Source organism: Orycteropus afer, unplaced genomic scaffold (assembly GCF_000298275.1).
Source record: "Orycteropus afer afer isolate SDZICR_OR568_19922 unplaced genomic scaffold, OryAfe1.0 scaffold00029, whole genome shotgun sequence".
Lineage (NCBI taxonomy): Eukaryota > Metazoa > Chordata > Mammalia > Tubulidentata > Orycteropodidae > Orycteropus > Orycteropus afer.
The window spans coordinates 13,016,126-13,042,991 of record NW_006921616.1 but is presented as its reverse complement, the minus strand read 5'-3'; the positions used below and the strand labels follow the sequence as shown (position 1 = coordinate 13,042,991).

At 38.3% G+C, this 26,866-nt stretch overlaps 1 protein-coding gene across 1 annotated transcript in view; it reads left to right on the top strand.

Moving 5' to 3' along the window:
* Positions 1-26,866, top strand: part of WDR7 (WD repeat domain 7) — a 526,340-nt gene that overhangs the window by 115,737 nt on the left and 383,737 nt on the right. Inside the window, exons 12-13 of the mRNA XM_042780241.1 lie at positions 7,729-7,924; positions 20,078-20,292. Coding sequence (XP_042636175.1) covers positions 7,729-7,924; positions 20,078-20,292 — 411 coding nt within the window. The remainder of the gene's footprint in view (positions 1-7,728; positions 7,925-20,077; positions 20,293-26,866) is intronic.

The following is a 26,866-nucleotide window of genomic DNA, read 5'->3' as shown; positions in this document are numbered from 1 at the left end:
CACTCCTCGGAAGGAAGGTTGGGCAATCCTACTTCCGTAGTGATACTGCCTCAGAAACCCAAGGAGGGGTCGCTATGAGTCAGGTCTGACTCGATGGCACATAACAACAACAACAACATAACGAAGACCAACCACTAATTATTACTCAGTTTTATGGACCAACCACTAATACCAAAGGTTAAGAAATTGAAGATTTTTACCAACTTCTACAGTCTGAAATTATTTAAATATGTAAACAAGATACATTGATAATTTCTGGTGATTGGAATGTGGAAGTTGTAAGTAAAGAAGAAGGATCAGCATTTGGAAAATATGGCCATGGTGATAGAGAAAATGCTGAAGATTGCATGGTAGATTTTGCAAGACTAATGGCTTATTCATTGGAAATAGACTAATGGCTTATTCATTGGAAATACCTTTTTTCAACAGTGTAAGTGTTGACTATACACCGGGACTTCACTGGATGGAATGCACAGGAATAAAATTGACTACATTTGTGGAAAGAGATTAAAGAAGCCCAATATCATCAGTCTGAACAAAGTCAGGGGCCAGCTGGGAAACAGACCATCAATTGCTCCCTTGCAAGTTCAAGGTAAAGCTGAAAAAGATTAAAACAAGTCTATGAGAGCTAAAATATGACCTTGAGTACATCCCACCTGAATTTAGAAACCATCTCAAGAACAGATTTGATGCACTGAGCACCAGTGACTAAAGACCAGATGAGTTATAGGATGACATCAAGGACATCATCCATGAAGAAAATAAAAGGTCATTAAAAGACAGGAAAGAAAGAGAAGAGCGAAATAGATGTCAGAAGAGACTCTGAAACTTGCTCTTGAACATAGAGTAGCTAAAGCAAAAGGAAGAAATGTTGAAGTAAAAGAACTGAATAGAAGATTTAAAAGAGTGGCTTGAGAAAACACAGTATTATAATGAAATGTGCAAAACCCTGGGAAAACCACAAGGGAAGATGGAAAGAATACACACAGTCACTGCACCAAAAACCTGGTCTAAGTCCATCCATTTCAGGAGGTGGCATATGATCAAGAACCAATGGTATTGAAGGAAGAAGTTGAAGCTGCACTGCAAGAATTGGCAAAAAAACAAGGCTCTAGGAATTGATGGAAACCAACTGAGATGTTTAAAAAAAAAAATGTGAGTATGGAAGTGCTCAATTGTCTATGGCAAGAAATTTGGATGGCAGCTGCCAGGCCAACTGACTGGATGAGTTCCATATTTGTGCCTATTGAAAGATGAAGAACCAACGGCATGTGAAAATTATCAAACAGTGTTATTAATATCATATGTAAGTAGAGTTTTGGTGAAGATAATTCAAAAACAGTTGCAGCAGTATTTCGACAGGGTACTGCCAGAAATTCAGGCCAGATTCAGAAGAGGATGTGGAATGAGGGATATAATTTCTGATGTCAGATGGATCTTGGCTGAAAGCAGAAATTACCGGAAAGATGTTTGCCTGTGTTTTATCAACTATGCAAAGGCATTTGATTGTTTGAACGATAAAAAATGATTCAGAAGAGGATGTGGAATGAGGGATATAATTTCTGATGTCAGATGGATCTTGGCTGAAAGCAGAAATTACCGGAAAGATGTTTGCCTGTGTTTTATCAACTATGCAAAGGCATTTGATTGTTTGAACCATAAAAAATTATGGAAAAAATTACGAAGAATGGGAATTCCAGAGCATTTAGTTGTACATATACAATACTTATAGGAGCTCTGGTAGCATAGTGGCTAAGACACTTGCCTGCTAACCAGGCGGCTGGCGGTTCAAACCCACCAGCCACTCCTTGGAAGGAAGGTTGGGCAATCCTACTTCCGTAGTGATACTGCCTCGGAAACCCAAGGAGGGGTCGCTATGAGTCGGGGCCGACTCGACGGCACATAACAACAACAACAGCATACAATACTTATAACACTTAACTGTTGGTATACCAGGAGGTAGTTGTTCGAACAGAACAAGGGTATACTGCATGGTTTAAAATTAAGGAAGGTGTGTTTCAGAGTTGCGTCCTTTCACCACATTTGTTCAATCTGTATCCTGAGTAACTAATCTGAGAATCTGAAGTATATGAAGAAAAATGTTTCATCAAGATTGGAGGAAGACTCATTAACAATTGTGATATGCAGATTACCCAACTTTGCTTGCTGAAAGTGAAGAGGACTTGAAGTGCTTACTGATGAAGATTAAAAACTACAGCTTTCACTATGGATTACATCTGAACATAAAGAAAACAGAAATCCTCACAAGCAGACTGATAAAAAAGAAAAGATTGAATTTGTCAAGGATTTAATTGTACTGGATTCACAATCAACACCTATGGAAGCCAGTCAAGAAATCAAATGACACATTGCATTAGACAAATCTGCTCTTTGATGTGGTAAAAAGAAAAGATGCCACTTTGAGGACTAAGGTGCACCTGACCAGAGTCATGATATTTTCAGTCACCTCACATGCATGTGAAAGCCGGACAACAAATAAAGAAGACTAAAGAAGAATGAAGAGGTCAGCCGAAGGGATTAGGTGAGGAGAGGCAACTCAGGCCCGCCCAGAGTAGCAGGCTGGAAGAGCAGGAGAAAGGGGATAAAAAAGCCAAGAACCCAGACAGAAGAGCAGTCAGCCCCAGGGTTACAGGTGAGGAGAGACAACTCAGGGATGCCCGAAGTAGCAAGCGGGAAGAGCAGGAGAAAGGGGATTAAAAGCCAAGAAGCCAGAGAGAAGAGCAGTCAGCCGAAGGGATTAGGTGAGGAGAGGCAACTCAGGCCCACCCAGAGTAGCAGGCCGGAAGAGCAGGAGAAAGGGGATAAAGAAGAACTGATGCCTTTGAGTTATGGAGTTGGCAAAGAATATTGAATATACCAGGGACTTCAGGACTGTCAGGAGAATGAAGAAACCTGTCTTAGAAGTATATCCAGAATGCTCCTTAGAAGGGAGGATGATGAGACTTTGGATATGATATCAGGAGAGACTGTTCTCTGAAGAAGGACATTTTGCTTGGTAATGGATGTTATGTTGGATTGGGTCAGTGAAGAAGAGGAAGACCTTCCACGAGATGGATTGATACAGTGCCTGCTTCACTGGATTCAAACATGGCAACACTTATGAGGATGGTGCAGGACAGGGCAGTGTTTTGTTTTGTTGTACACAGGGTCACTTAGAGTGCAAAGTGACTCAGTGGTACCTAACAACAACATGAAGTTAGTTAACATTAGTGAGACATACCAGAATACGATTTATTTCATCTTAAATTTGCCCAAGGAGGGGTCGCTATGAGTCGAATCGACTCAACGGCACATAACAACAACAACAATTTGTTTAATCTTTGAGTCATCCTTTAAAAATTGATATTTTTGTGCATATTTTGCAATGTACATTCTATATTAGCACAGCTGTACACATAATTTAGAAATATGCACGTGTTGGAAATACATTCCAAACTTTTTTAGCGAATGGTGCATGGTCAAAAAAAGTTTGGAAGGTAAGTAATTTGGAGCATGAGGTTCACATTTTTGAGCTTTGGTATTATGTTTTTTAATTATGCAGTTAAAATGGATACATTACTGTGTTACAATTTTATAATACCCTTGATATTAAGTCATGTTTAGGTGACTTTTTCAGGCTAACGTGGAAGAAAGTGAAGTCAAATGGAGTTAATGAAATTACAGTGTTCAATAACCAAGATCTCTGGAATTTAATAATAAAGGAATTGTGTAAATTCAACTCATTAATGGAGAAGCTGGATCTAAATCAGAGAGGAACATGAGTTATAAAATATTCTTTAAGAAGTGCTTCTTTAATAATTTAGAGGACAGATAAGAGGAAAACAAGTTAATTGTATTTTAGCAAATCTTTTTAAGTCCTTTCGTTTAACAGATAGCTGAAAGTTTATACTATTCCTTGCTTCATTGTTTGAATTAAAATTAATACCAAAATGTTGCTTGAAAATGGTCTTTTTTCCTTTTATGTTCAAGTAGCCTAGACATTGGCTTTGTTCGTGTCATTCATTTGTTGTCACACAGACTGCAGAGGTAACCATCAACTCAGAATTCGTTAGTGGAATCAAAATTCATGAGCTTTTACTGTATGGGCCATTTCCACCTTAGTCCAGTTTTCTTTGTATGAGTTGGACTAGCATTTTCTTGAAAGAAGAAAACTTAGATTCATTTTAATCCATATTTAAAAAAGCAGAGAACCATCTTTTCTTGTGAGTTTAGTACTTCTAATAACGATGCTTTCTTGGGCATAGTTGTATTGATTTTTGTGTTGGTGTTGTTTTCATGATTATTTTGGCTATTTCTAGACTGTTGCTTATTACAGTAAAGCTAGAGTTAACTCTTCAGATGCTTGCTATCATTTACAGGAACGTTATATTATTTTTATTTTGGACCAAAAAACATTTTTGTGGGTGAGGTAGGTTGTTTGCCAACATCATTATGGTATTATATAAAAGAGGAATAAAACTGTTCTTAAAACATATTTATGTAAATACATGTTTTTATAAGGAAATGCATTACATTGAGACAAACAACTAGAACTGTTGGAATTATAGGTTTTTGTTGGTATTTTTTTCCTTCAGCAAAAGATCTACTTTTGGAAGCAGAGTCTAGACTACTATTTTGTATGTATTTTGTATGCCCTTCATTTCATTCTGTATGTCCTTATATTTTATATGCTAATGTCACATAGAAATTTCTCAATTTATCTATGAGGATGGGTTGCATTTTCTTTTTATTTGAGATTATCCCCCTGCATATGTATAGAGGAGGGCTGGAAGTTCTAACAAAGTGACTTCTCACGAGGGGCCAATGATGCCAGGGCTTAAGTTCATCCTAGGACTTGTTGTTTGCCATCGAGTCGGCCCTGACTCATAGCGACCCCTCCTTGGGTTTCTGAGGCAGTATCACTACGGAAGTAGGATTGCCCAACCGTCCTTCCGAGGACTTTGTTATTTGTTGTTATGTTGTTATGTGCCGTCGAGTCAGCCCTGACTCATTAGGGAGGCCTTTTTTGTTTATTTGCGTAATGACTGCAGTCCTCGCTCCGCTAGAGTAAGGAGATAGTGACAGGGAGAATGCATGGAGTACTGGTGGTCGGTGGCTTTGTGTCACCTCGCATGTTGAGTCTTGCCAAGAGATCATAATTTCAGGCCCACTTAACATAGTAAAAAGCATTGGTGGAACTTCACATTGACTCATGCCTCATTTTCTCTACCCTTTGAAATGGAATGACAGAATGTGAACATTCATGCAGTGATTGTGGAAGTGGGGCCTATTAGGAGTGTGACAGTAAGGAAGGAATAGCCCTTTTTAAACAGGATATTGGAGGGCTGGTGAATCAGAGAAGCAGAATCAAAAGTAGTGATATGTCTTGAGTACCACGGCTGGCAGATGAACATGCGATGGAAGGGTGTGTGTGGATGAAAATGTGCTGTTGATGAGTCACTCTTTCTTGTCGTCATAGAAGAGAAGAAGGCCACCATTAGTTTCATTTTCTCTGATGAAAGAAATAAAAAAATATGATCATATTCTTCTGGCATATTGGTGTTGCAAAACAGAAAATAGTGGTTAGCCATGAACGTAGCAACCATTCCATTTAAAAGAACATTGGATAACTTTGATAAATACAAACTCAGTGTTGATAATAACCCATAGAAATATAAAACAGGCATTGTATTAAACTGTCTATTGGCTTGAGTTGGCGATGTATGTGTGGTGAAACTGATAAATATTTTATTTAGTGTGAAATAATTGAAAATACAAGCTTTGTGGCATGTATGATTTTTAGCTCGTTTTATGTAAACATTGTCATATTTAAATTATTATTATTATTTTATACTTTACCACTTTATTTTGATTTCTTGGTTAATTATAAAGCTAAAATTTATTCTAGAAGTCAACTATCCTTCAAATTTGATATGTCTTTTATAAGAAAGAAATCACACTTGATACTATTGTTGAATGTTTATCTAGGGAATTGAAATCAGTCAACTTAACACATGCTTGTGTAAGAAGATTCTATATGATAATACAGGTTTATGGTACCTTTTTGAATTTGGTTCTCTTTAAAAATTAGTAAACACCTGCTGTGCTTGTGTATAGTGTTTAAATTATTTTAAACAAAAGTATAAATAAAGCTAACGAAGGATGAAAACCTGAATTTAAGAACAAAATAAACAGTTAAATCTTACTATTGTCTTTGGCTTATTAATGGCCTGCCACATTCAAAATTGATTTTTGATTAGTTAAAAAATAAAAATTATTCATTGTACTTAAAATAAAAAGCAGCTTAAAAATAAAGCTAAGTCTTGATGGAAAGGAAATGGGAGATGGAGGTAAACAAGACCACTGAGAGGCCCCTGCAGAATGTGTCCCCAGGGTCCCACAGGCACAGACAGATGGTGCACCCCTGAGTTCCTTTGCAGCCAAAATGGAAAAGGAAACAGTTACAGCAGGTTTTCCCAGAGTGTGTTCCTCAAAAAACTCAGCAGCATACAGTTACTATGATCAAGCCATCTTAGAAATGAAGGCTGTTTATACCCCAATAGAGATAAGTAGGTGCACATTAAAGGCTCTTGGAGTTTCGATGGTTAAAAACAGCAACTGTAACTTTAGTGTCTCAGGCTTATTTGGCTGCTGCTGCTTTTTCTTCTTTTTCTTTTTTAGTCTACATCTGTTAACCGTTTCCATTTGGGGGATCTCTCTGAGATTGTTCTTTCGCTAAAAGCCATCCCTTTGCTTCGAGGAGCACTGCAGGATGAGACTTGAGAAGTTTCCCATAGAAGGGATGGTGTGTCTGTAGTGCAGTGGTCCTCATCCTCCGTCAATAGCTACGATTGGTCCAATCAGGCATTTCAGATGGCTGCTTTGTGGTTTCCCTCAGTGTGAACTGGAAGCATGATCTAAATAAGTCACTGAAAAGTTCTCAGTTGCTTATAAGTGGCCTTGCAAAAATTTGCAGACACTACTTTGTAATGTTCTAGAGGGTGAGTTCAGTTCTCTGTTGCTAATGGAAGTCCTTACTGTGTCTTGGCTTGATCCTTTCTGTATCATCTCTTTCTGAAAAGGAATTGAAGGGTCAAAACGAGAGACGAGCAGAAAGGCCCAGCAGAATGGCTAACTGGCTGCTGTGTGGTGGCTGAGGTGGCACCTACCAGCATTGTAGATGGAAGCTGAGAGCCAGCAGGGGGGCACAGGGACAGCTTCTGCGACAGAGCTGTGGCCCCTGGGGGGGGGGTGGCAGAGGGCCCACGAGGGTACTGCTTCTGAGCAAAGGTGCCGGGAAGAGCAAGAGTCTAAGTGACAGAGTCACCAACAGAAAGAAATGTAACAGAAAGCAGTTCTTGTGGCAAACAAAGGGAAGTTCATACTGTGGAAAGGATGCATAATAACCGATCAATTTTTTCCCCCTCTCTGCCAGCTCAGATGCAGCAGTAGTCTCTTCAGTAAGGTGGTCTTCAAATTCAAACAGCACATTTCCTAACACATCTTTTCCATTTCTGATCTAGGATTAATTTAGTATATATATTTTTTAGGTGTTGTGAGGACTGAACTGGGTGTTTTGTGTATGATATGAAGAAGTGAATATATTTGAACATAGCCATATCTTATGGTTGGTTGTCAACAATACTGAATGTATGATTAATTTTGGTTTAAGATCCATTTTCTTCTGACTTGAATCTCAATACGATTAAGCTTTTTTCTTCTTTTCAGGCGAGAGTGCAGCACTGCATCTGCTCTGTAGCCAGTGACCACTCGGTGGGACTTCTCAGTTTGCGCGAGAAGAAGTGCATTATGCTGGCATCTCGTCACCTTTTCCCCATCCAAGTCATCAAGTGGAGGCCTTCTGATGACTACCTGGTGGTGGGATGTTCCGACGGCTCTGTGTACGTCTGGCAAATGGATACCGGTAAGAACAATTGCAAGAGAGAGATGAGAAAATTCAATGGGTAGATTTGATTTCCTAGAAATTTCACACACACATGAAGAAAAAGCTCTGAAGTGTAAAACGATTACTACTTTTATTTCTGATCCTTGCTTTTTCTAAAGTTCTCATCATAGTCAACCAAGCACTATTTAAGTGCTTGTTTCTTTGGTGTGCTATGCTAGATACTTGTAGAGCAGTTCACCGGTCTCTAAGGGCGTGCAGTTGAAGACAATAGACAGATGAGGACAGACATTTTGTCACGCGTGTGACAAAAATGTGAGTGATTTCTGTATGAGTGACGAGGTAAACTGTGAACAAGGTGAAGGAATCAGTTTTGTCTCAGATGAATAACTTACAATCTTCTTTTATTTAAACATCAGAAAAGCATTCTCGGGGGCAGTTAATTGTAGGAAGTGAGGGAAACAAAGGCTTCAAGTTCTGGAGAAAACACTTAAAATGTCAAGTTTCAGAAATTTATGTGTAGGGTATAATATGGGGCAAGTAGTGCCTTCAATTAATAGCACACACAATGTAATACTATGTTTGCACATAGAATCTCATAGTTTTCCCTGGGAAACTTTTAAGTTTACAATGACAAGTTTACTAGTTAAGGCTTCCTTGGAAACATTCTACTCTGCTTTTAGTACTTTAAATAATCACCTACAGTATTTAAAACTTTTTCCTTTTTTACAGTTCTAGTTGTGTTATACGTTAGCTAAGTGTTTTCTGTTCCTTCTTTATCTTTTGTGTGTGTTTGTTTTAAATAGTGCCCTTTGAAGTCAAACCGTATGCACATTTCTGCCTGTGCTGTGGTGCAGTATGGAGTTCTCTTAACACTTTCGGGAATGAATAGCTGTGGTCTTCAGTGACCTTCTATTTAAATTCCTTTTACATGGTGGCAGGTGGTGGTCAGTCTTAACGAGAGGAGTTCTCTTGAAGTATGTCAGACTTTTTTGCTTTTCCACTTGTTCTTGTCTGATTGCAAAAGAGATTCTTGCTTTTTGTTTAAAATCTTTTTAGTGCAAAAATATTACAAGAGAAAAAAGACTAACCATTGCCCAATGGTAAATGTTGCCAGTGTTTTGACATACTTCTTTTTGGTTTTGTTTCTATGCATTTTTTAAAAACATAACTGCTGGTGTACTATGTGTGCACAGTTTTAACTGATTTTTGTGTTCTGTTCTGTTACGGACCATCACGTGAGCAGCACAGTTTTGTGTTTGCTGGTTTGGGCCCTTGACAAAGTAACCAGATGGCATTTGTTCTGGGCTCTGGAGTCAGACTTTTTGCTTTGGATCTATGACCCACCACTTCCTCGCTTTGTGACCTTGGGCAAGTCACTGGACTTCTGTTTCTCAGTTTCCTCATCTATAAAATGAGGTTCATAATACTTAATACTTTATAGTTGCTGCAGAAATAAAATGAGTTCACATTTACTTGGTGTGTGGTAAATATGGTGTACGTGTGTATATTAACTGTTACTGTTATTAAATAGCCATATTGTTTGACTTGTTATTTGGTTGAACTTAGCAGTATGATGCTACTTACATTTAGAAACATTTTCTTTGGTAATTAGTATTAAAAAAAAGCATGTACTTATAGCAAAAAAAAAGACATTTGTAAAACATTATATTTAAAGTACCATAAATATTAATCCATTGTTGATATTTCTTTAATAGAAGGCATGCTAAGCTTTTCTAGGACTTGTTTAAATTAAATAAGATGAAGGAGTAGAATGTAATTTTCGTGCAGTTTTCACATATTTAAATATATGAAGTTCTTTACAAATGAGACCACACCAAAAAACATTCCTTTTCCAGTAATTTTCCTAGCAGGAAAGGACAAATGACCCTTAGCTATAGGAGTACTAGATATTATTTTCATAATCAGTTAAGTATAATTAAGCCCGTAAGTGTAGTATAGAATATTGAAAATTTTCAGTTTTCTTTTGACCTTCAAGAGGATTTGGGTAAGCAGTCAGTCAATATGACAGTCTTAAATCAAGATAAAAATAGAAACACAAAACTCATTTTGGATTTCAGCTGTAATAGGTATACATTCTTTATTCCTCTTGCTGTTCAGACTTTAGCTAGTGATATAAAGGTCCCTGGGGAGGCAGGAAGGCACATCCTGATGGTATTGCCATTATTTATTTATTAAATTTATTTATTTATTAAATAAATAAAAAATGAAGCTAGATAAATCAGATTCAGACAAGGTTTGATGTATGAAATGTATTTAAACTCTGAGAAGGTACTATATCCCTCTTCTGAGTGTCCTGGGAATGCACTTTTATAAATGAAGGCATATTATACTAAAACTGCTCATGCTTATTGGGCAAATTTTTTGTATTTCCTGTTGTGAACTATACTGGTATCTCTAGCTTAATAGCCCATAAGCATGTCTTTCCTTTCTATTTTTGTGCAGCATTTTCTTTTAGTTTCTTTTTCCTTCAAATGAATACTTTTTGTTTTCATTGTTTATTTCACTGAAATTGAAGCTAGTAATATAAAATTGAACTAGTGAGACAGAGGTCAAGAATCTGATTAGTTTTTTGTTGTGTCATGTTTTATCATATGAAATGAAAGATATTATAGAAGATTCCTGATCAAAAGAGGGAAAATGCAGAACTGAATTTCAAATTTTCCTAGACTCCAGACTTTCTGGAGCCACAGAGACTGGATGAACCCCTGAGACTATTGTCCTGAGATACTCTTTAAACTTTAAAACAAAAATATCCCAACATCTTCTTCAAACCAAGTAGTAGTTTAGCTTAACTTGAAGAATGTCTGCCTTGAGCACTATTCTCTTTTAAGAACTAACTGGGATCAAATTAACATGAGCTTAACAGGTTAGACAGGAAGCTCAAGGGGCAGTGAGCTGATGTGAATGGAGATGGAATGACTCGCCAAAGGAGGGTGAGAGTGTCTGGGCAACTTGAAGAATGAAATCAGTGTCACTGACTTGTACATTTAGAAAGTGTTGAATTCATGCATGTTCTGGTGTGTGTATTCTCAGCAACAAGAAAAATAAAATAAATTATATGTATGAAGAAAGAAAGAAATAGCAACTTAATAGGAATGCGAAGACCATAATGCACAAATGGTTCAGCACTCAACTACTAGCTGAAAGGGTGGCTGTTGGAATGCACCCGAGGTGTCACGGAGGACAGGCCTGGCAGTCTGCTGCTGGAAGGTCACGGACTTTAAACCCCGGGGACAGCTCTACTCTGCACACATGGGTCGCCAGGTGTCAGTGGACTCAGCTGGAACTGACAAGGACACAGACCATGGACGTTGTTATTCTTTCATGTCTCGGCATAGTTAGAAAGCTAGTCAAGCAACGAATGATACGATTTGGCCACCTGCACCTTTTGATTCCCACTAATGAACTTTTTAAAGGTGGGCCCTGATGGGGGGGTGCTGCTTATATACGGAGCTGTTTGTGTGCTTCAGGGATCAACTATCTCATTCTTCACGTTTCATGTTCCCAGTAAGCATGCAGTGTCATTCCCTCAGGTCTCGGACAAGGTCAGAATCTTGTCTGTTTGGGAATCAGTGGCATGCTTAAGTAATGATGAATGGACTTTCTTCTTATCTAACCATTTGCAAAACAAAACAACATTTTCATTGCCAGTTTGTATAATTTTTGCTACATAACAAAAATGACTACTTCTCACATCATATGTCTATTCCAATAGGTACCATTATTAGATATTCTTGCACAAATGCCAGGACCATTAAAAATTGGCAAAAATTACTAGAAACGCTGTAAGAAGTCTTGCCAATATATTTTCTTCTCTTTCCCTTTTTCTTTCTATTGAATTTTTCTGTCCTTTTACATTTTCTAAAATAAATCTGTTTTTGCAATTAGCTCATAATATATGCATCCTAAAGGTTGGGCAATCTACTTCTGTAGTGATACTGCCTTGGAAACCCAAGGAGGGGTCGCTATGAGTCAGGTCCGACTCGACGGCATATAACAACAACAATCATCTTTTTGAGCTTAATTATCTAATAAACATAGCAGAGAATTATGAATTAATGCATATGTGTATGTCTATTGGAAAATTCTGCACAGCATGGACAATAGAAACATAAGTGTGTTGTGTGGGACAGTAAAGGGGGCTCTGCCTACCTTGTCCTTGCTTTTAGTTTAGTTTCTGCAGTATCAAAGAATCTGATTTTTCCTAAAAATAAAGTCTTAGTTATGCATTATTTTTGCTTAAGACTAAATGTTTAAAAACATTTTAATGATTTTTTTGCTTTTTCTTAAAAGTTTTTTAAAATTGAATGTTTGCTGTTGTTGCTGAAAATATACACAGCAGAACGTGCACCAACTCAACACTTAGTACATGTACAGTTCAGTTACGTTGATTATATTCTGAGTCATGCGACCATTCTCATTCTTCTTTTCTAAGTTGTTCTTCCGCCTTTAACATAATTCACTGTCCCCTTAGCTTCCTGTCTAACCTTTCAAGTTGCTGTTGCCAGTGGGATCCCACGTAGATAGTTCTTTGAAAAACCACCATGCTCAAGGCAGACATTCTGTACTAATTAAGCTAAACTGTTGTTTGGTTAAAAGAGCTCTGGTGGTGCAGTGGTTAAAGTGTTGGACTATTAACCCAAAGATTAGTAATTTAAACCCACCAGCTATTCCACAGGACAAAGATGAGGCAGTCTGCTTCTGTAAAGATTTATAGCCTTGAAAACCTTAATGGGGCAATTCTACTCTGTCCTATCAAAACAAACAAACAAACAAACTCACTGCTGTCGGATCTTACTCATAGTGACCCCTCCTTGGGTTTCCGAGGCGATATTACGGAAGTAGATTGCCCAACCTTCCTTTCGAGGAGTGGTTGATGGGTTTGAACTGCCAGCCTTCTGGTTAGCAGTCAAGTGCATTAGGCACTATGCCATTTAGAACTGACTCAGTGGCAGTGGGTCTGGCCTTTGGGTTTTATTATTTGGTTTAAAGAAGACTTTGGGAGAATATTTTTGATTTAAAGCTTAAAGATTATCTCAAGGCAATCATTACAGAGGTTCATCCAGTCTCTATGGCTCCAGAAATGTAGTGATTGTATTTTTTATTTTATTTGTTCGTTTTTGCTGTTGTGAATAGTGCTGTGATGAGCAAGGATATGCATTTATCTGTTCATGTCACAGCTATTTTTCTCTAGGATGTATACCTAGTCGTGGGATTGCTGGATCATATGGTATTTCTGTTTTCAACTTTTTAAAAAGAAGTGCCATATTGTTTTCCACCTCAGTTGTACCATGTAACAGTCCCACCAGCAGTGTATGAGGGTTCTAGTCTCTCTACGCCCTCGACAACATTTGTTGTTTTCCGTTTTTTTGAACTTTGCTATTAGTGCTGGGATGAGATGATATCTCTTTGTTGTTTTGATTTGCATCTCTCTAATGGCTAATGAGTGTGAGCATTTCTTTACGTGTTTGTTGGCTGCTTGAATTCTTTGGTGAAGTGTCTGTTCATGTCCTCTGCCCATTTTTAAGTTGGATTATTTGTCTTTTTGTTGTTGTACTATTAAAGTTTTGTATAAATTTTAGAGATTAACCCCTTGTCCAGTGTCATTGCCAAAATTTTTTCCCAGTCTGTGAGTTCTCTTTTTACTCTTTTGGTGAAATCTTTTAATGATCCTAAGTGTCTAATTTTTAGGAGAAAATCATCTATTTTTCCTTTTGATGTTTGTGTGTTTTTTTAGTTGTGTTTGGTCATGTATTTATGCTATGCGTTGTTGTTGTTGTTGTGTGCTGTCGAGTCGGCCCCGCCTCATAGCGACCCCTCCTTGGGTTTCCGAGGCAGTATCACTACGGAAGTAGGATTGCCCAACCTTCCTTCCCTAAATTTGTCCCAATTTTTTCTTTGATGGTCTTTATAGTTTTATGTTTTACATTCATGTCTTTGCTCCAGTTTGAGTTCATTTTTATACGTGGTGTGTCCTGTTTCATTTTTCTACAAATGAATACCCAATTCAGCCAGTTGCATTTGTTAAAGAGATTCTCTCTTCCCCATTTAATGGGTGTCAGCCCTTTGTCAAAGATCAGCTGTGGATGGGTTTACTTCTGGGTTTTCAATTCTGTTCTTTTGGTCGATGTATGTGTTATGCCAATATGAGGCTGTCTTAACTATCATGGCTGTATTGTAGGTTCTTAGATTGGCTAGTGTGAAGCCTCCTATCTTATTCTTCTTTACTAGTGCTTTACTTATCTGAGGTCTCTTTCCTTTACATATAAAGTTGGTGATTAGTTTTTCCATCCATTTTGGTAGTAGAGATGTTTTCATGAAGTTAAGTTTTCCTATCCATAAGCATGGTATATTCTTTAATTTATCTAAATCTCCTTTGGTTTCTTGTAGTATTGTTTTGTAAGTTTCTTTGTAAAGGTCTTTTGTGTCTCTGGTTAGATTTATTCCTACGTACCTCATCTTTTGATGAACATTGACCAGTTCTTTTTCATGTGGTAACTCTGTGTATTCCTTCTATGTTCTTTTGATGTTTCCTGCATCATTCAGTATTTTGTCCGTTAAAATAAATAAATAAATAAATAAACTCACTGCCGTCGAGTCATTTCCCACTCATAGTCACCCCTCCTTGGGTTTCTGAGACAACATCTATGGAAGTAGATTGGCCAGTCTTTCTTCTGAGGAGTGGCTGGTGGGTTTGAACAGCTAGCCTTCTGATTAACAGTCAAATATCTTAGGCACTATGCCACAAGAGCTCCCATTGCAACTTGAGGCTTGAATTTTTTTCTTCAGTTATTTCAGCTTGAGATATGCCGAGCGTGTTCTTTCCTTTTGGTTTTCTAGCTCCAGGTCTTTGTACATTTCATTATAATAATCGACTTTGTCTTCCAAGCTGCTCTTTGAAATCTTCTGTTCAGCTCTTTTATCTTTTGGTTCTTCCATTTGCTTTAGCTAAGCTCTGTTCAATGGCAAGTTACAGAGTCTCTTCTGACATCCATTTTGGTCTTTTCTTCCTTTCCTGCCTTTTTAATGACCTTTTGCTTTCTTCATGTATGATGTTCTTGATATCATCCCACAATTCCTCTGGTTTTTGGTCATTGGTCTTCAGTTCATCAAATCTATTCTTTAGATGGTCTCTAAATTCAGGAGGGATATAATCAAGGTCATATTTTGGCTCTCATAGACTTGTTTTAATTGTCTTCAGCTTCAACTTGAACTTGCACATAAGCAACTGATGATCTGTTCCACAGTCAGCTCCGGGCCTTATTCATCCATTTCAGGAGGTGGCATATGATCAAGAACCAATGATACTGAAGGAAGAGGTCAAAGGTGCCTTGAAGGAATTGGCAAAGAACAAGGCTCCAGAAATTGATGGAATACCCATTGAAATGTTTCAACAAATGGATGCCGTGCTGGAGGCACTCACTTGGCTGTGCCAAGAAATTTGGAAGACAACTACCTGACCAACTGACTGGAAAAGATGCATATTTATACCCATTCCAAAGAAAGGTGATCCCACAGAATGTGGAAATTATTGAATAATGTCATTAATATCACACATAAGTAAAATCTTGCTGAAGATAATTCAAAATTCTTGCAGCAATATATTGACAGAGAACTTCCAGAAATGGAAGCTGGATTCAGAAGAAGACATAGAATGAGAGATATCATTGCTGATGTCAGATGGATCTTGGCTGAAGGGAAAGAAATACCAGAAGGATGTTTACTTTGGTTTTATTGACTGTGCAAAAGGATTAGATTGTGTGGATCATAACAAATTATGGATAACATTGAGAAGAATGGGAGTTCCAGAACACTTGATTGTGCTCATCAGGAATCTGTACATAGACGTGGAGGCTGTCATTCAAACAGAACAAGGGGATACTGCATGGTTTAACATCAGGAAGGGAGTGCATTGTATCCTTTCACCATACTTATTCAATCTGTATGCTGAACAAATAAATAATCCAAGAAGCTAGACTATATGAAGAAGAATGTGGCATCAGGATTAGAGGAAGATTCTTTAACAACCTGCAATATGCAGATGACACAACTTTGCTTGCAGAAAATGAGGATGACTTGAAGCACATATTGATGAAGATTAAAGACTTCAATATGTAGTATGGATTATACCTCAACATAAAGAAAATGAAAATCCTCACAACTGGACCAATAAGCAGCATCACAATAAATGGAGAAAAGATTGAAGTTGTTAAAGATTTTGTATTGCTTGGTTCCACAATCAACAGCAATGGAAGCTGCAGTCAGGCCATCAGACGTTATATTGTGCTGGGAAGAACTGCTGCAAAAGACCTCTTTCAAGTGCTGAAGAACAAAGAAGACTCCTTGAAGACTAAGGTGTGCCTAACCCAAACCATGGCATTTTCAATCACCTCATATGTGTGTGCAAGCTGGACAATGAACAAGGACCTTGGAAACAGCAAACAATCAGAGAGTATATTTTTCTGCTTTTCATGATCAACTCTAGGGTTTTAGAGGAGGGCATGGGTAGTGTGGAGGTAGGACTGTCTTTACTAGGCACCCCTCACCCCTCTGTGCAGTTAATCACTAACTTCTTTTCACTAAGTCTTTTTCTCTTTTTCTCTTTTCAGTGTACCATTCTAATTTAGGACCGTGTTTTCCCTTACTTAAGCTATCATCTTTACTGGTTTTCCTGTCTACTCTGTTTGTCTTCTAATCCATCCTGTCCTTTTGCTGGCAAATTAATTTCAGGAAACAAAACAGCAACATACCACTGTCTTAAAAAAGAAAATAAAACATAAGTAATTTTAGTTCATATCACCTTTAAGACCATGTCCTCTGTGGTGTGGTACCTGTCTACCTTTCTGTATTTTCTTGTTGTAATTTTATTTCACAAGCCAGATGCTCTAGTCAAGAAAAAGTGGGTCATTCTCTACCACTTCTTATCTTTGGGGTCATCTGTATTGTTACTCATAGTTTTCACTCATTTAGAGCATCATTTTCATTCTTTCTGCTTATTTGTTTAAACAGTCTATTATCTTTCTTTGTTGGTTATCAGGGATGGGAGGGAAGGGTGGGAGAATTGTTAGATAGGTAGGAGACAAGTATTGATTTGGGTGAAGGGAAAGGCAATATACCAAAAGCAAGTGACCAACACAGTAACATTAAGGAAAAGAAAGACACAGAGAGGTACACAAGAGGTACAGGCAACAAAGATAAACACTTCTACATACACAGTACTGCATTATCAGTAATAACAAACATTAATCTATGGGTGGATACATAGGTAGACAGGCTGAATGATCAGGTATGTCTAGGCAAAAGGAATATATTCATGACCATATATAAGTTTGGTGGATGATATTTCTGCATCTGTATTTGTATATGCTGTAAGAATGTCCATATAAATAGAACTAATGGGGCAAAGTTATGATAACTTCTTAGCCACAGCTTGCCACACTGAGGAAGTGAGTTGTTGGACCTGTGGGCTTGAGACCAGTGACTGGGGTCTTAAAACCTTGCAAGTGGCCATCTAGACACAACAATTGGTCTTACTCATCTAGAGCAAGGAGGAATGGACAACCAAAGACACATGGAAACAATTAGTCCAAAGGACTTAGTAGACCAAGTAAACCTCAGCCTACATCACCATGAGACCAGAAGAACTAGATGGTGCCCAGCTACCACTGTCAATCACTTGGAAAGGGAACAGTGCAGGAGATCCTGTATAGAGTGGGAGAAAAATGTGGAACAAAACTGAAAAGCATAAAAAAGGCCAAGCTTACTGATTTGTTAGAGACTGATGAAACCCCCAAGAGTATGGCCCTTAGTCACCCTTCAGGCCTGAAATTGAACTCACTCCCATCATGGCTTCCAGTCAAACATTAGACAGGTGTGTAACATGAACATTTATACCAGGTAGGTACATTCCTTAGACCAATCAACCATGGGAGATCAAAAGGGCAGTATTGGCACAAGGAGATAGCTCAGAGGGCATGAATGCAAAAAAACAAAAACACTATCTCTTATCTTTGAAGGGAATGCTATTAATAAGCACAAAATTTTATATATTTACTCATGCAGTTACCATTATTTTGCTTTTCATTGATTTGTAAGGTAGATTCAGATTTATACATCTGGAATCACATTCGTTTTGCCTAAAGAACGTCTTTTAATATTTTTGTCGTGCCAGTCTGCTGGTGATGAATTCCTTCAGCTTTTGTATATCCGAAAAATAATTTCACCTTCATTTTAAAGAGGTATCTTCTTTGGGTATAGAATTCTAGGTTGATAGCTGCTTTTTCTTTCAATACCTCAATGTCTTCTCGCATTATTTCTGATAAGAAATCTTCTGTCATCTTTATTCTTCTGTATTATATTTAGGAGCTCTGGTGGCATAGTGCCTAAGGCACTTGACTGCTAACCAGAAGGCTGGAGGTTCAAACCCACCAGCCACTCCTCGGAAGGAAGACTGGGCAATCTACTTCCATAGTGATACCACCTCGGAAACCCAAGGAGGGGTCACTGTGAGTTGGGTCTGACTCAACGGCACATAACAACAACAACAACTTTATAATTTATCTGTTTTCTCTGGCTGCTCTGAAGATTCTCTCTTTATTATTGGTTTTAAATAATTTGGTTATAGTTTTCTTCACATTTCAATTGCTTGGAGTTGGTTGAATTTCTTGGATCAGTAAGTTTATAATTTTTGTCAGATTTGGAAAACTTTGAACTATTTATTTAAAGCTATTTTTTGTCCTCCCTTTTTTTCTTCCTTTTGGAGATTCCAATTATATGATGGTTAGGCCATTTAAAGCTGTCCTACAACTCACTGGATGCTCTTTTCATTTTGAAAAATTATTTTTTTGTCTGCTTAATTTTATATGGTTTCTCTTGCTATGTCTTCAAGCTTACTAATCTTTTATTATATAATATCCAATTTACTGTTAATCCTATCCAATGTATTTTTCATCCCAGCCATTGCATATTCTTTTTATAGAAAAATTCTTCCTCTGTATCTTCCATGTCTCTGTTCAAACATTTTGAGCATCTAGAATGGAATTATGATCAATTTTAATGCCTTTGTCTGGTAATGTTAACATTCGTATCAGTTATGGATTCATTTTGATTGCTTTGGCTTTCTGCATATTAAGAGTATTTATGCCTACTTTTTGGCAAGCCTGATAATTTTTTATAGGATAACAAACTTTGTGAATTTTATTTTTGTGGTAGTTAAAGTTGTTTGCCAACTTGGCTGGGTCTGGTTGAGTGGCTGGGCAGCTGGATTTAGTATTCCCCATGATGAGACTGGTAATCAACTCCATGGTGGAATCAACTGTGAATAGCTGCCTTAGGGAATGTGGTCTGCTTCCTCTATATAAGCAGAAGCCTTGGGGAATGGTCTCTAGCTTATGGCACACTTGAATCCTGCATGTAGCCGTGTTGTTGTTCAGCAGCCTGCTATGCTCTGCCAACCTGGGGATTTACAATGGACTTGAATTAATGGACTGCCATGTGGTTTGGTAACATCGGGGCTGTGCCATTTTACTTGTCAACCTTGGGCTTGGCAGCCTCAGCAGCCAGCAGCTGAGTGGAGAAAGCCTCTAGCTTCAGTGGGCCGGGAGCAGGAGACAGAGCTGAAGCCCAAGGCTGAGGAGCTTTCAACCAACCCCTAAAGCTTGGCACTTTGAACTTGGACTTAAAGCCTTCAAATTTTAAGAATAAGCTCCTGTTTGTTAAGGCCATTCCATTTGTGGAATATTTCCTGTCAGAACAGTACTAGGTAACCACAACGATTTTGTTTTGGATGTTCGACATTTATTTCTATAAATCATCTTGAGCTTTGTTACGGGGCATAGTTAAGTTACTCTGAAACTGATCCTTTTGAGTCTGGTTTTTAAGACAGTCAGTGGGACTGGAGCAGTGGTAAGTCTGGGGCTAATTATTCCCCACTGTTAAGGCAGGACCTTCCTGAGTACTCTCCCCATTGATCTGTGAATTGGTTTTCACTCTTCTTGGTGGGAGTAGGCACTATTCACAGCCCTGTGTGAACATGGGCACTGTTCCCTCAAATCCATTCAGGTGGTTCTTTCCTGGGCCATTTCTCTTTCCTTAAAAAACTGTTTAAAAGTTTATATCATTGTAGAATGTCTATGAATATATGTCTTCCAGGTGCACTGGATCGTTGTGTGATGGGGATAACAGCGGTGGAAATTCTGAATGCTTGTGATGAAGCAGTTCCTGCTGCGGTTGATTCACTTAGTCATCCAGCAGTCAACCTAAAACAAGCTATGACAAGACGTAGTCTTGCTGCTCTTAAAAATATGGCCCATCACAAACTACAAACCCTTGCAACTAACCTCTTGGCTTCTGAGGCATCTGACAAAGTAAGTTTCGTATGTGCACTCAAGACGAGTGTTGTCTCCATTTTACTTCATCTAATAACAGCTTTGGCATGTCTTAGAGAATAATGTTTGGGAGATGACGCTATTGAAAATTAATCTTCTGAGTTTTATTTACATTTATCTAACATATTTTCAGAGTATATCAAGTATTTGATTTTTTGAAAAAGTAAATTATTCTTACCATTTAAAAGATTTTAAAATTATTCCTTCTGAATTAAATTACTTCAGTTTCTAAAATTAGAGCAAACATTTTACGTATAATCTGTCTGTCTGACCTTCTGGCAGTCTGTTGAAAAATTGAGCACTATCTAATGTCCCTTGGTTTAAAAAAAAAGGAAAGAAATAATCTAGGTACAGTTTAGATGTCTGTAAATGTGACTTGTCCTTTGTTTCTAAATTAGACTCTGAATTTAGTAATGTTGGGCCATTATCAGTATTTAAGAAAATATTTGAGATTTGTATGATGGCGTTGCACATGTGTTGGTATTTTTCTGTGAAACTCAAGCTCATTCACACACTCTGAGCTACAGTTAGAATCAAAGCATAAGTTACTTCTTCATTTAACAGAAGGTATGTTGTTGTTAGTTGCCATCCAGTTGATCCCAATTCATGGTGACCTCAAGTACAGAATAGAATTGCATCATAGGGTTTTCAAGACCCTGACCTTTCAGAAGTAGATGGCCAGGCCTATCCTCCAAGGTGTCTCTTGTGGGTTCAAACTGCCAACCTTTTGGCTAGTAGTCGAGTGCTTTCCTGTTTATACCACCCAGAGACTCCTTGTAATAGCAGATTATAACAGAAGAATACCCAACTAAAAGAAGAGCAGATAGAACCCCAGTTCCTTAATTGGTTACCTGCCTTAGTTTTATAGAGGCAAGGACCATGAGTCGGAGTAGACTTGACAGCAGCTAACAGCAACAACAAAGTCACTCTTTGGTTTGTGGTGTTTTGTGTTCTGTGATGCTTTTACAACTGGTTTGTCTCCGGTGGTTAGTAAATGAAGCCTAGAGATAAGCTGGATAATTCATCACAATCAATACTTTAAATTTCTAGTTTCATCTAGTTTAGTCGTCATTAAAATTATTAAGGGGTAACAAAAATACTTTCATTTTTATTCTCTCTTATTCCTGATTCCCTTTTTTTTCTTCTATTAGTGCCTAGACATGTAAGTAAATAGCGAAGGGGTTGAAAGACTTACCTACGAACTTGAAAATTAGCCCATGAGTTAGCAAGTGCTGGTGACATGGCAGTTCCACTCACTGATTCATATTCCCTTGGGAATTGCCGTAATACCACCCTTCGATCATCTGTCTTTCCCCAAGATGTAAATGTTTTATTAGGTATGTTATATTGTATGCTTCATAGATTAGAATTGTGAAAAGCTTAAAAAAATTCTTTTTTCAATGTTTTCATTCACATGCTCTGAACTTTGAGGAAGAATCACACCTAACATGTACTTTCCATGCCTATTTCTTTCAAGAGACCACATAGATGTCCCTAGAAACTCAGTGCTCATAGCAGTGTCTGACACTGTGTGTATTCTAATTTTGAGCAAAATTATGGCACAGTGTATTCAAGGGCAAGTATATATATTATGTAATTTCTAAATATATTCTTTTTCTTGATGGTATCTCCTAAAAGTAAAAAATTTGGAAACAATCATTATGTGTCTGAAAAATTAGAGAAAAATAAGTAGTACAGTAACATTTATGAATGTCTTTTGTAAGTGGTCATGGTCCATTATGTGATTTTTACAATCTTGTTTGTCCCTGTTTTAATAGCGCATTTTATAGTGCAATTAGTGATAAAAGCAGCAGATATCAGACGCTTCACTTCTGTATTGTAAAATATATTGCTTGTGCACCTCCTCAGTCTTGTAGCAGTGGTAATTGTTGCCCGGCCTACAAGGAAAACAATTACTGAAGGGGGAGAGGCTTACAGAGCTGAGGCTGCAGGAGGATAATCACTTTATGAAAAATGTATGTTGGGTGGACCATTAGGGATTTCGCTAACTATTTTCTCATGTTGAATTTGAGGCCGTTTCAGAAGGGAATATTTAAATAGCAGTCCTCTGGCTCTCTGCCTCAGGAGGAATAAAACCCACCCCAAGTTAAAGCAAAACAACAAACCCATAACCAACAGCCCTCTCAGCGGTATAGGACTTACTGGAGGATATTCTAATAGTCTTCAAAATAAATTTGTGTTTGTTTAATAAATAATAAAATTTCTACCATTTGTATATAGGGCACTTAGAAATGTTGACACCGGAAATGACTCGTGAGGCTACTGCAATGAGACAGTGACACATAATGGGGACCGGAGTTAGGGTTAGGCAGTGGGAATGTGGAGGGGATGGATTGTAAGGTATTGTGTAGGTCAAATAAATAAGATTTGACAAATGATTGGACAGAAGCTGAAGGGAGAATGGTGGGACTGTTCACCGAAACAGCCAAGCTCTGGAATATGCTTTGAGGCTGGTTGTAACAGGAGACATTTGCCTCTTGTAGAGAGTATTGGGAGATGAGTGTGTGTGTGTGTGAGAGAGAGCAAAAACCTCCTACAGAGGAGTGACAAGAAAGGGGGATTAGTAAGTGTGAGACCTTATTCTTTTCCTGAAAAATGCTGGTGTGTCAGAGCCTGCATTAAAGTGCAGTTGTTATTTTGGGGTGCCTGCTGTTATCCTCCTTTTCCAGACATACTAGTTTCCTTAATTCAGCTATCACTGTCCACAACTTTGTAAATGATGAGCCTAAAAGACAGGTGGTGAGGACGAGGATTGGCAGTTTTTGCTAAAAGTACAGAGCCAGATAGTAAAGATTTTAGGCACATGGTGGTAGTTGGTAATGTATCAGTGAGTGTGTTAAGAAATTGGTCTGAACTTTTGTCACAATCGTGGTTCTTGGTGAGATCTTGGGGGTGCCTTTGGCCAGAGGGACTTTATTAGAGATGCTCTTATTGTTGTTAGTTGCCATCAAGTCGATTTTGACTCATAGTGACCCTACTGACGGAGTAGAACTGCCCATAAGGTTTTCTAGGTTGGAATCTTCATTGGAACAGGTCTCCTGGCCTTTCTCTCCTGTAGCTGCTGGGGGGGTTTGACCACTACCAGCTTTCCTTTTGGCAACTGAGCCATGCAGTGTCTTCCTCAGGCTTATTGTGTGTGATTTTCTGGTTGGGACCTTGACATCTTGGGCATAGTTGTGCTAATTGGACGTATCTTATATTGAGGTATGACAAGGTTGAAACAATTGACAAGTGATTTTTTTTTATGAAGAATGGTTTATCCTTTGCCTTATATTTCTCCCTGTTTTCTTATTAGTGAAAAGCCTGAAAAAATGAAGGGGTTGTTTTTACAAGGGTCAATAGTTTTGTGTTCTGTTTAAGTAGACAAGAGAGTGGAATTTAGTCAAATACAATGCACTAAAAACATACACTATGATTTTTACTTGCAAAGTTCACTTTGTAAAATGATTTTGTATTGATTGACTTGACTTCATGATTCACTGTGAAAAGGGCATTGTAAGGTACAGACAGGGACAAGCCAAATGACATTGCTTATAGGGTGGCAGGTGAACTGTTTTTGTCCTTAGAAGAATTCTTATAATATGTATGACCTTTGAGGAATTCATTACATTTGCTTAACATTCTACCTCAAAACTTGAAAGAATATTTTAATAGAATATGTAAGTATGTTGATTGTGTTTATTATTTGTTTACAGACATATATAAATTCAGTTTCTGGTTGTTCCACATAGCAACTAGAACAAAATTTTGTATTACACTAATTGTTATTTTGTTGATGTTGTTGTGTGCCATCGAGTCGGCCCCGACTCATAGTGACACCTCCTTGGGTTTCTGAGGCAGTATCGCTATGGAAGTAGATTGTTCAACCTTCCTTCCAAGGAGTGGCTGGTGGGTTTGAACTGCCAGCCTTCTGGTTAGCAGTCAAGTGCCTTAGGCACTATGCTACCAGAGCTCCTAATTGTTATCTTTGTTGTTGTTGTTATGTGCCCTCAAGTCGGCCCCAACTCATTTCGGCCCCAACTCATTGCGACCCCTCCTTGGGTTTCTGAGGCAATATCACTATGGAAGTAGATTGCCCCATCTTCCTTCCGAGGAGTGGCTGGTGGGTTTGAACCGCCAGCCTTCTGGTTAGCAGTCAAGTGACTTAGGCACTATGCTACCAGAACTCCTAATTGTTATGTAGTCTTTGATAAATAAGTTAAGGAGCCTTAGCCAAGCTGTCCAGTCATAAGAAAACAACAGAGTGTCTATGACATTAGAAGGAGAAATGTATTTTCTCAATCAGATAAAGGCAACTTTGTCACCTTGTCTGAAAGGGGTATTGAAAGATTTTTGTAGCATTGTTATTCTAATCATAAGATATTTATGATCTTATAGCACATAGAAAAGCCATGGTTAACCTTGGTGGTTATGTGATCCAGAGAGAGTTTAAAATTAATGTTGGTCTCTGACACAGTAACAGATACAATGAGAACTAAGAGGTTAATGTTTTCAAAATCATAGTAATTGTACTCAGGATTTTAATAGCTTTCTGAATACCGGCATTCCTTTCTTTTTTGTGTGTGTGTGATTTGATTGAAAGTTTATACAGCATATTGGTTTTCCATTCAACAACTCATACACATTTTGTTTTGTGACATTCATTGCCATCCCCACAATATAGCAGTATTCCTCTCATTTCCTCCTTGGGTTTACCATTTCTCTTCCTCCTCCTTCTCTCCCTCCATTCCTTCTGAACTTTGTCCCAGGGCAAATGCTGCCATTTCCATCTCCTGGGTTTGTTAGTTCTAGAGTGCTGCCTCTCTGGTGTTACTATTCACCTTGTTTAAAAAAAAAAAAAAAAAACCAAACTCACTGCCATCGAGTTGATTCCAAGTCATTGAGACCCCCTTTGGGTTTCCGAGGTGGTAAATCACTACGGAAGTAGATTGCCCAGTCTTCTTTCTGAGGAGTAGCTGGTGGGTTTGAACCACCAGCCTTCTGGTTAGCAATCAAATGCCTGAGGCATTACGCCATCAGCGCTCCTTTATTCACCTTATAGGCCTATCTGTTTGGCCAAAACGTGAGAAAACAGGGTGAGTTTGGTTCCAGGCCTGAAGGGTGTCTTAGGGCCATAGTCTTGTGGGAGGGGGGTGGCCCACCAGTCTCTATCAGGCTAGTAAGCCTGATCTTTTCTATGATTTTGAGTTTTGTTGCACATTTTTCTCCCACTGTGTCCAGGACCTCCTATTGTGATCCCTTTTGGAGATGTTAGCAGTGGCAGCTGGGTACCATTTAGTGCTCTTGGTCTGGGTCCTGGAGGGTGGGGTTCACATGCTCCGTTAGTCCTTTGGATTGTTTCCTTGCATCTTTGATTTTCTTCACTCTTGTTTGTTCTGGATGGGGAGAGACCCATAGTTGCACCGTAGATGACTGCTCATGGGCTTTTAAGACCCCACTTACTACTAATCAAAGCAGGATATAGAACATTGTCTTTGTAGACTATGTTATGACCTTAGTGTCCCCCTGAGACTATGGCTCTGAGCCCCCAGGCTGAATGCTTGCATTCTTAAACTGAGAACAGCAATCAGGTAATTTTTTTTCTTTTCAGTTATTGTTATCTTAAAATATGTACTCTCTGGATTCTCTGCAGTCATTTAGGTTCGTTACAATTAATATTTTACTTATAAAAGTTCTTGTTGAAAAAATTTTAAAGTATAACTTTTGGATGGGAAGCTTTCTCTTTTCCTAACATTTTAAGTAGTATATAATAAACCAAAAAGAACCGAACTCACTACCATCGAGTTGATTCTGACTCATAGTGACCTCTTTTGGGTTTCCAAGGCAGTAAATCTTTACACAAGTAGATTCCCCAGTCTTCCTTCCACGTGGCTGGTGGGTTTGAACCACCAACCTTCTGGTTAGCAGTTAAATGCCTTCCTTAGGCACTATGCCACCAGAGCTCTCTAAGTAGGAGATAGTAAATGTTAATTTAACTCTTTTCTAGTAGCTCCACAGGTACATTGGTAGGAGCTCTGGTGGTATAGTGCCTAAGGCATTTAACTGCTAACCAGAAACCTTGTGGTTCAAACCCACCAGCCACTGCTCAGAAGGAAGGTTGGGCCATCTACTTCTGTAGTGATACCATACCGCCTTGGAAACCCAAGGAGGGGTCGCTGTGAGTCGGAATCAACTCAATGGCAGTGAGTTTGGTTTTGTCTCCTTAATTGTAGATAAAATACTATATGCTTATCTCCTTCCTTACTAGCTTTCCTAGATTGCTAGTTTTTTTCTGATTTGTTTCTTTCTCATGTTTGTCTCTGCTCTTCTGTTTTCTAACTGCTGCTGTCACAGTCAATCTCTGGTACTCTGTTGCTATTTTTCTGTGATAATATTGACCTATTTGGCTTTGTATGTGCCAGTGTTCATCAATATTTATCCTGTTTAACCTTGACATTGTTGTCTGTGCCTTCCTATAGGCCTATACTTTCATTTGGGATCATTTTCCTCCTGCCTGTTACTGCAGGTCTACAGATAATAAATTCTCTCAGTT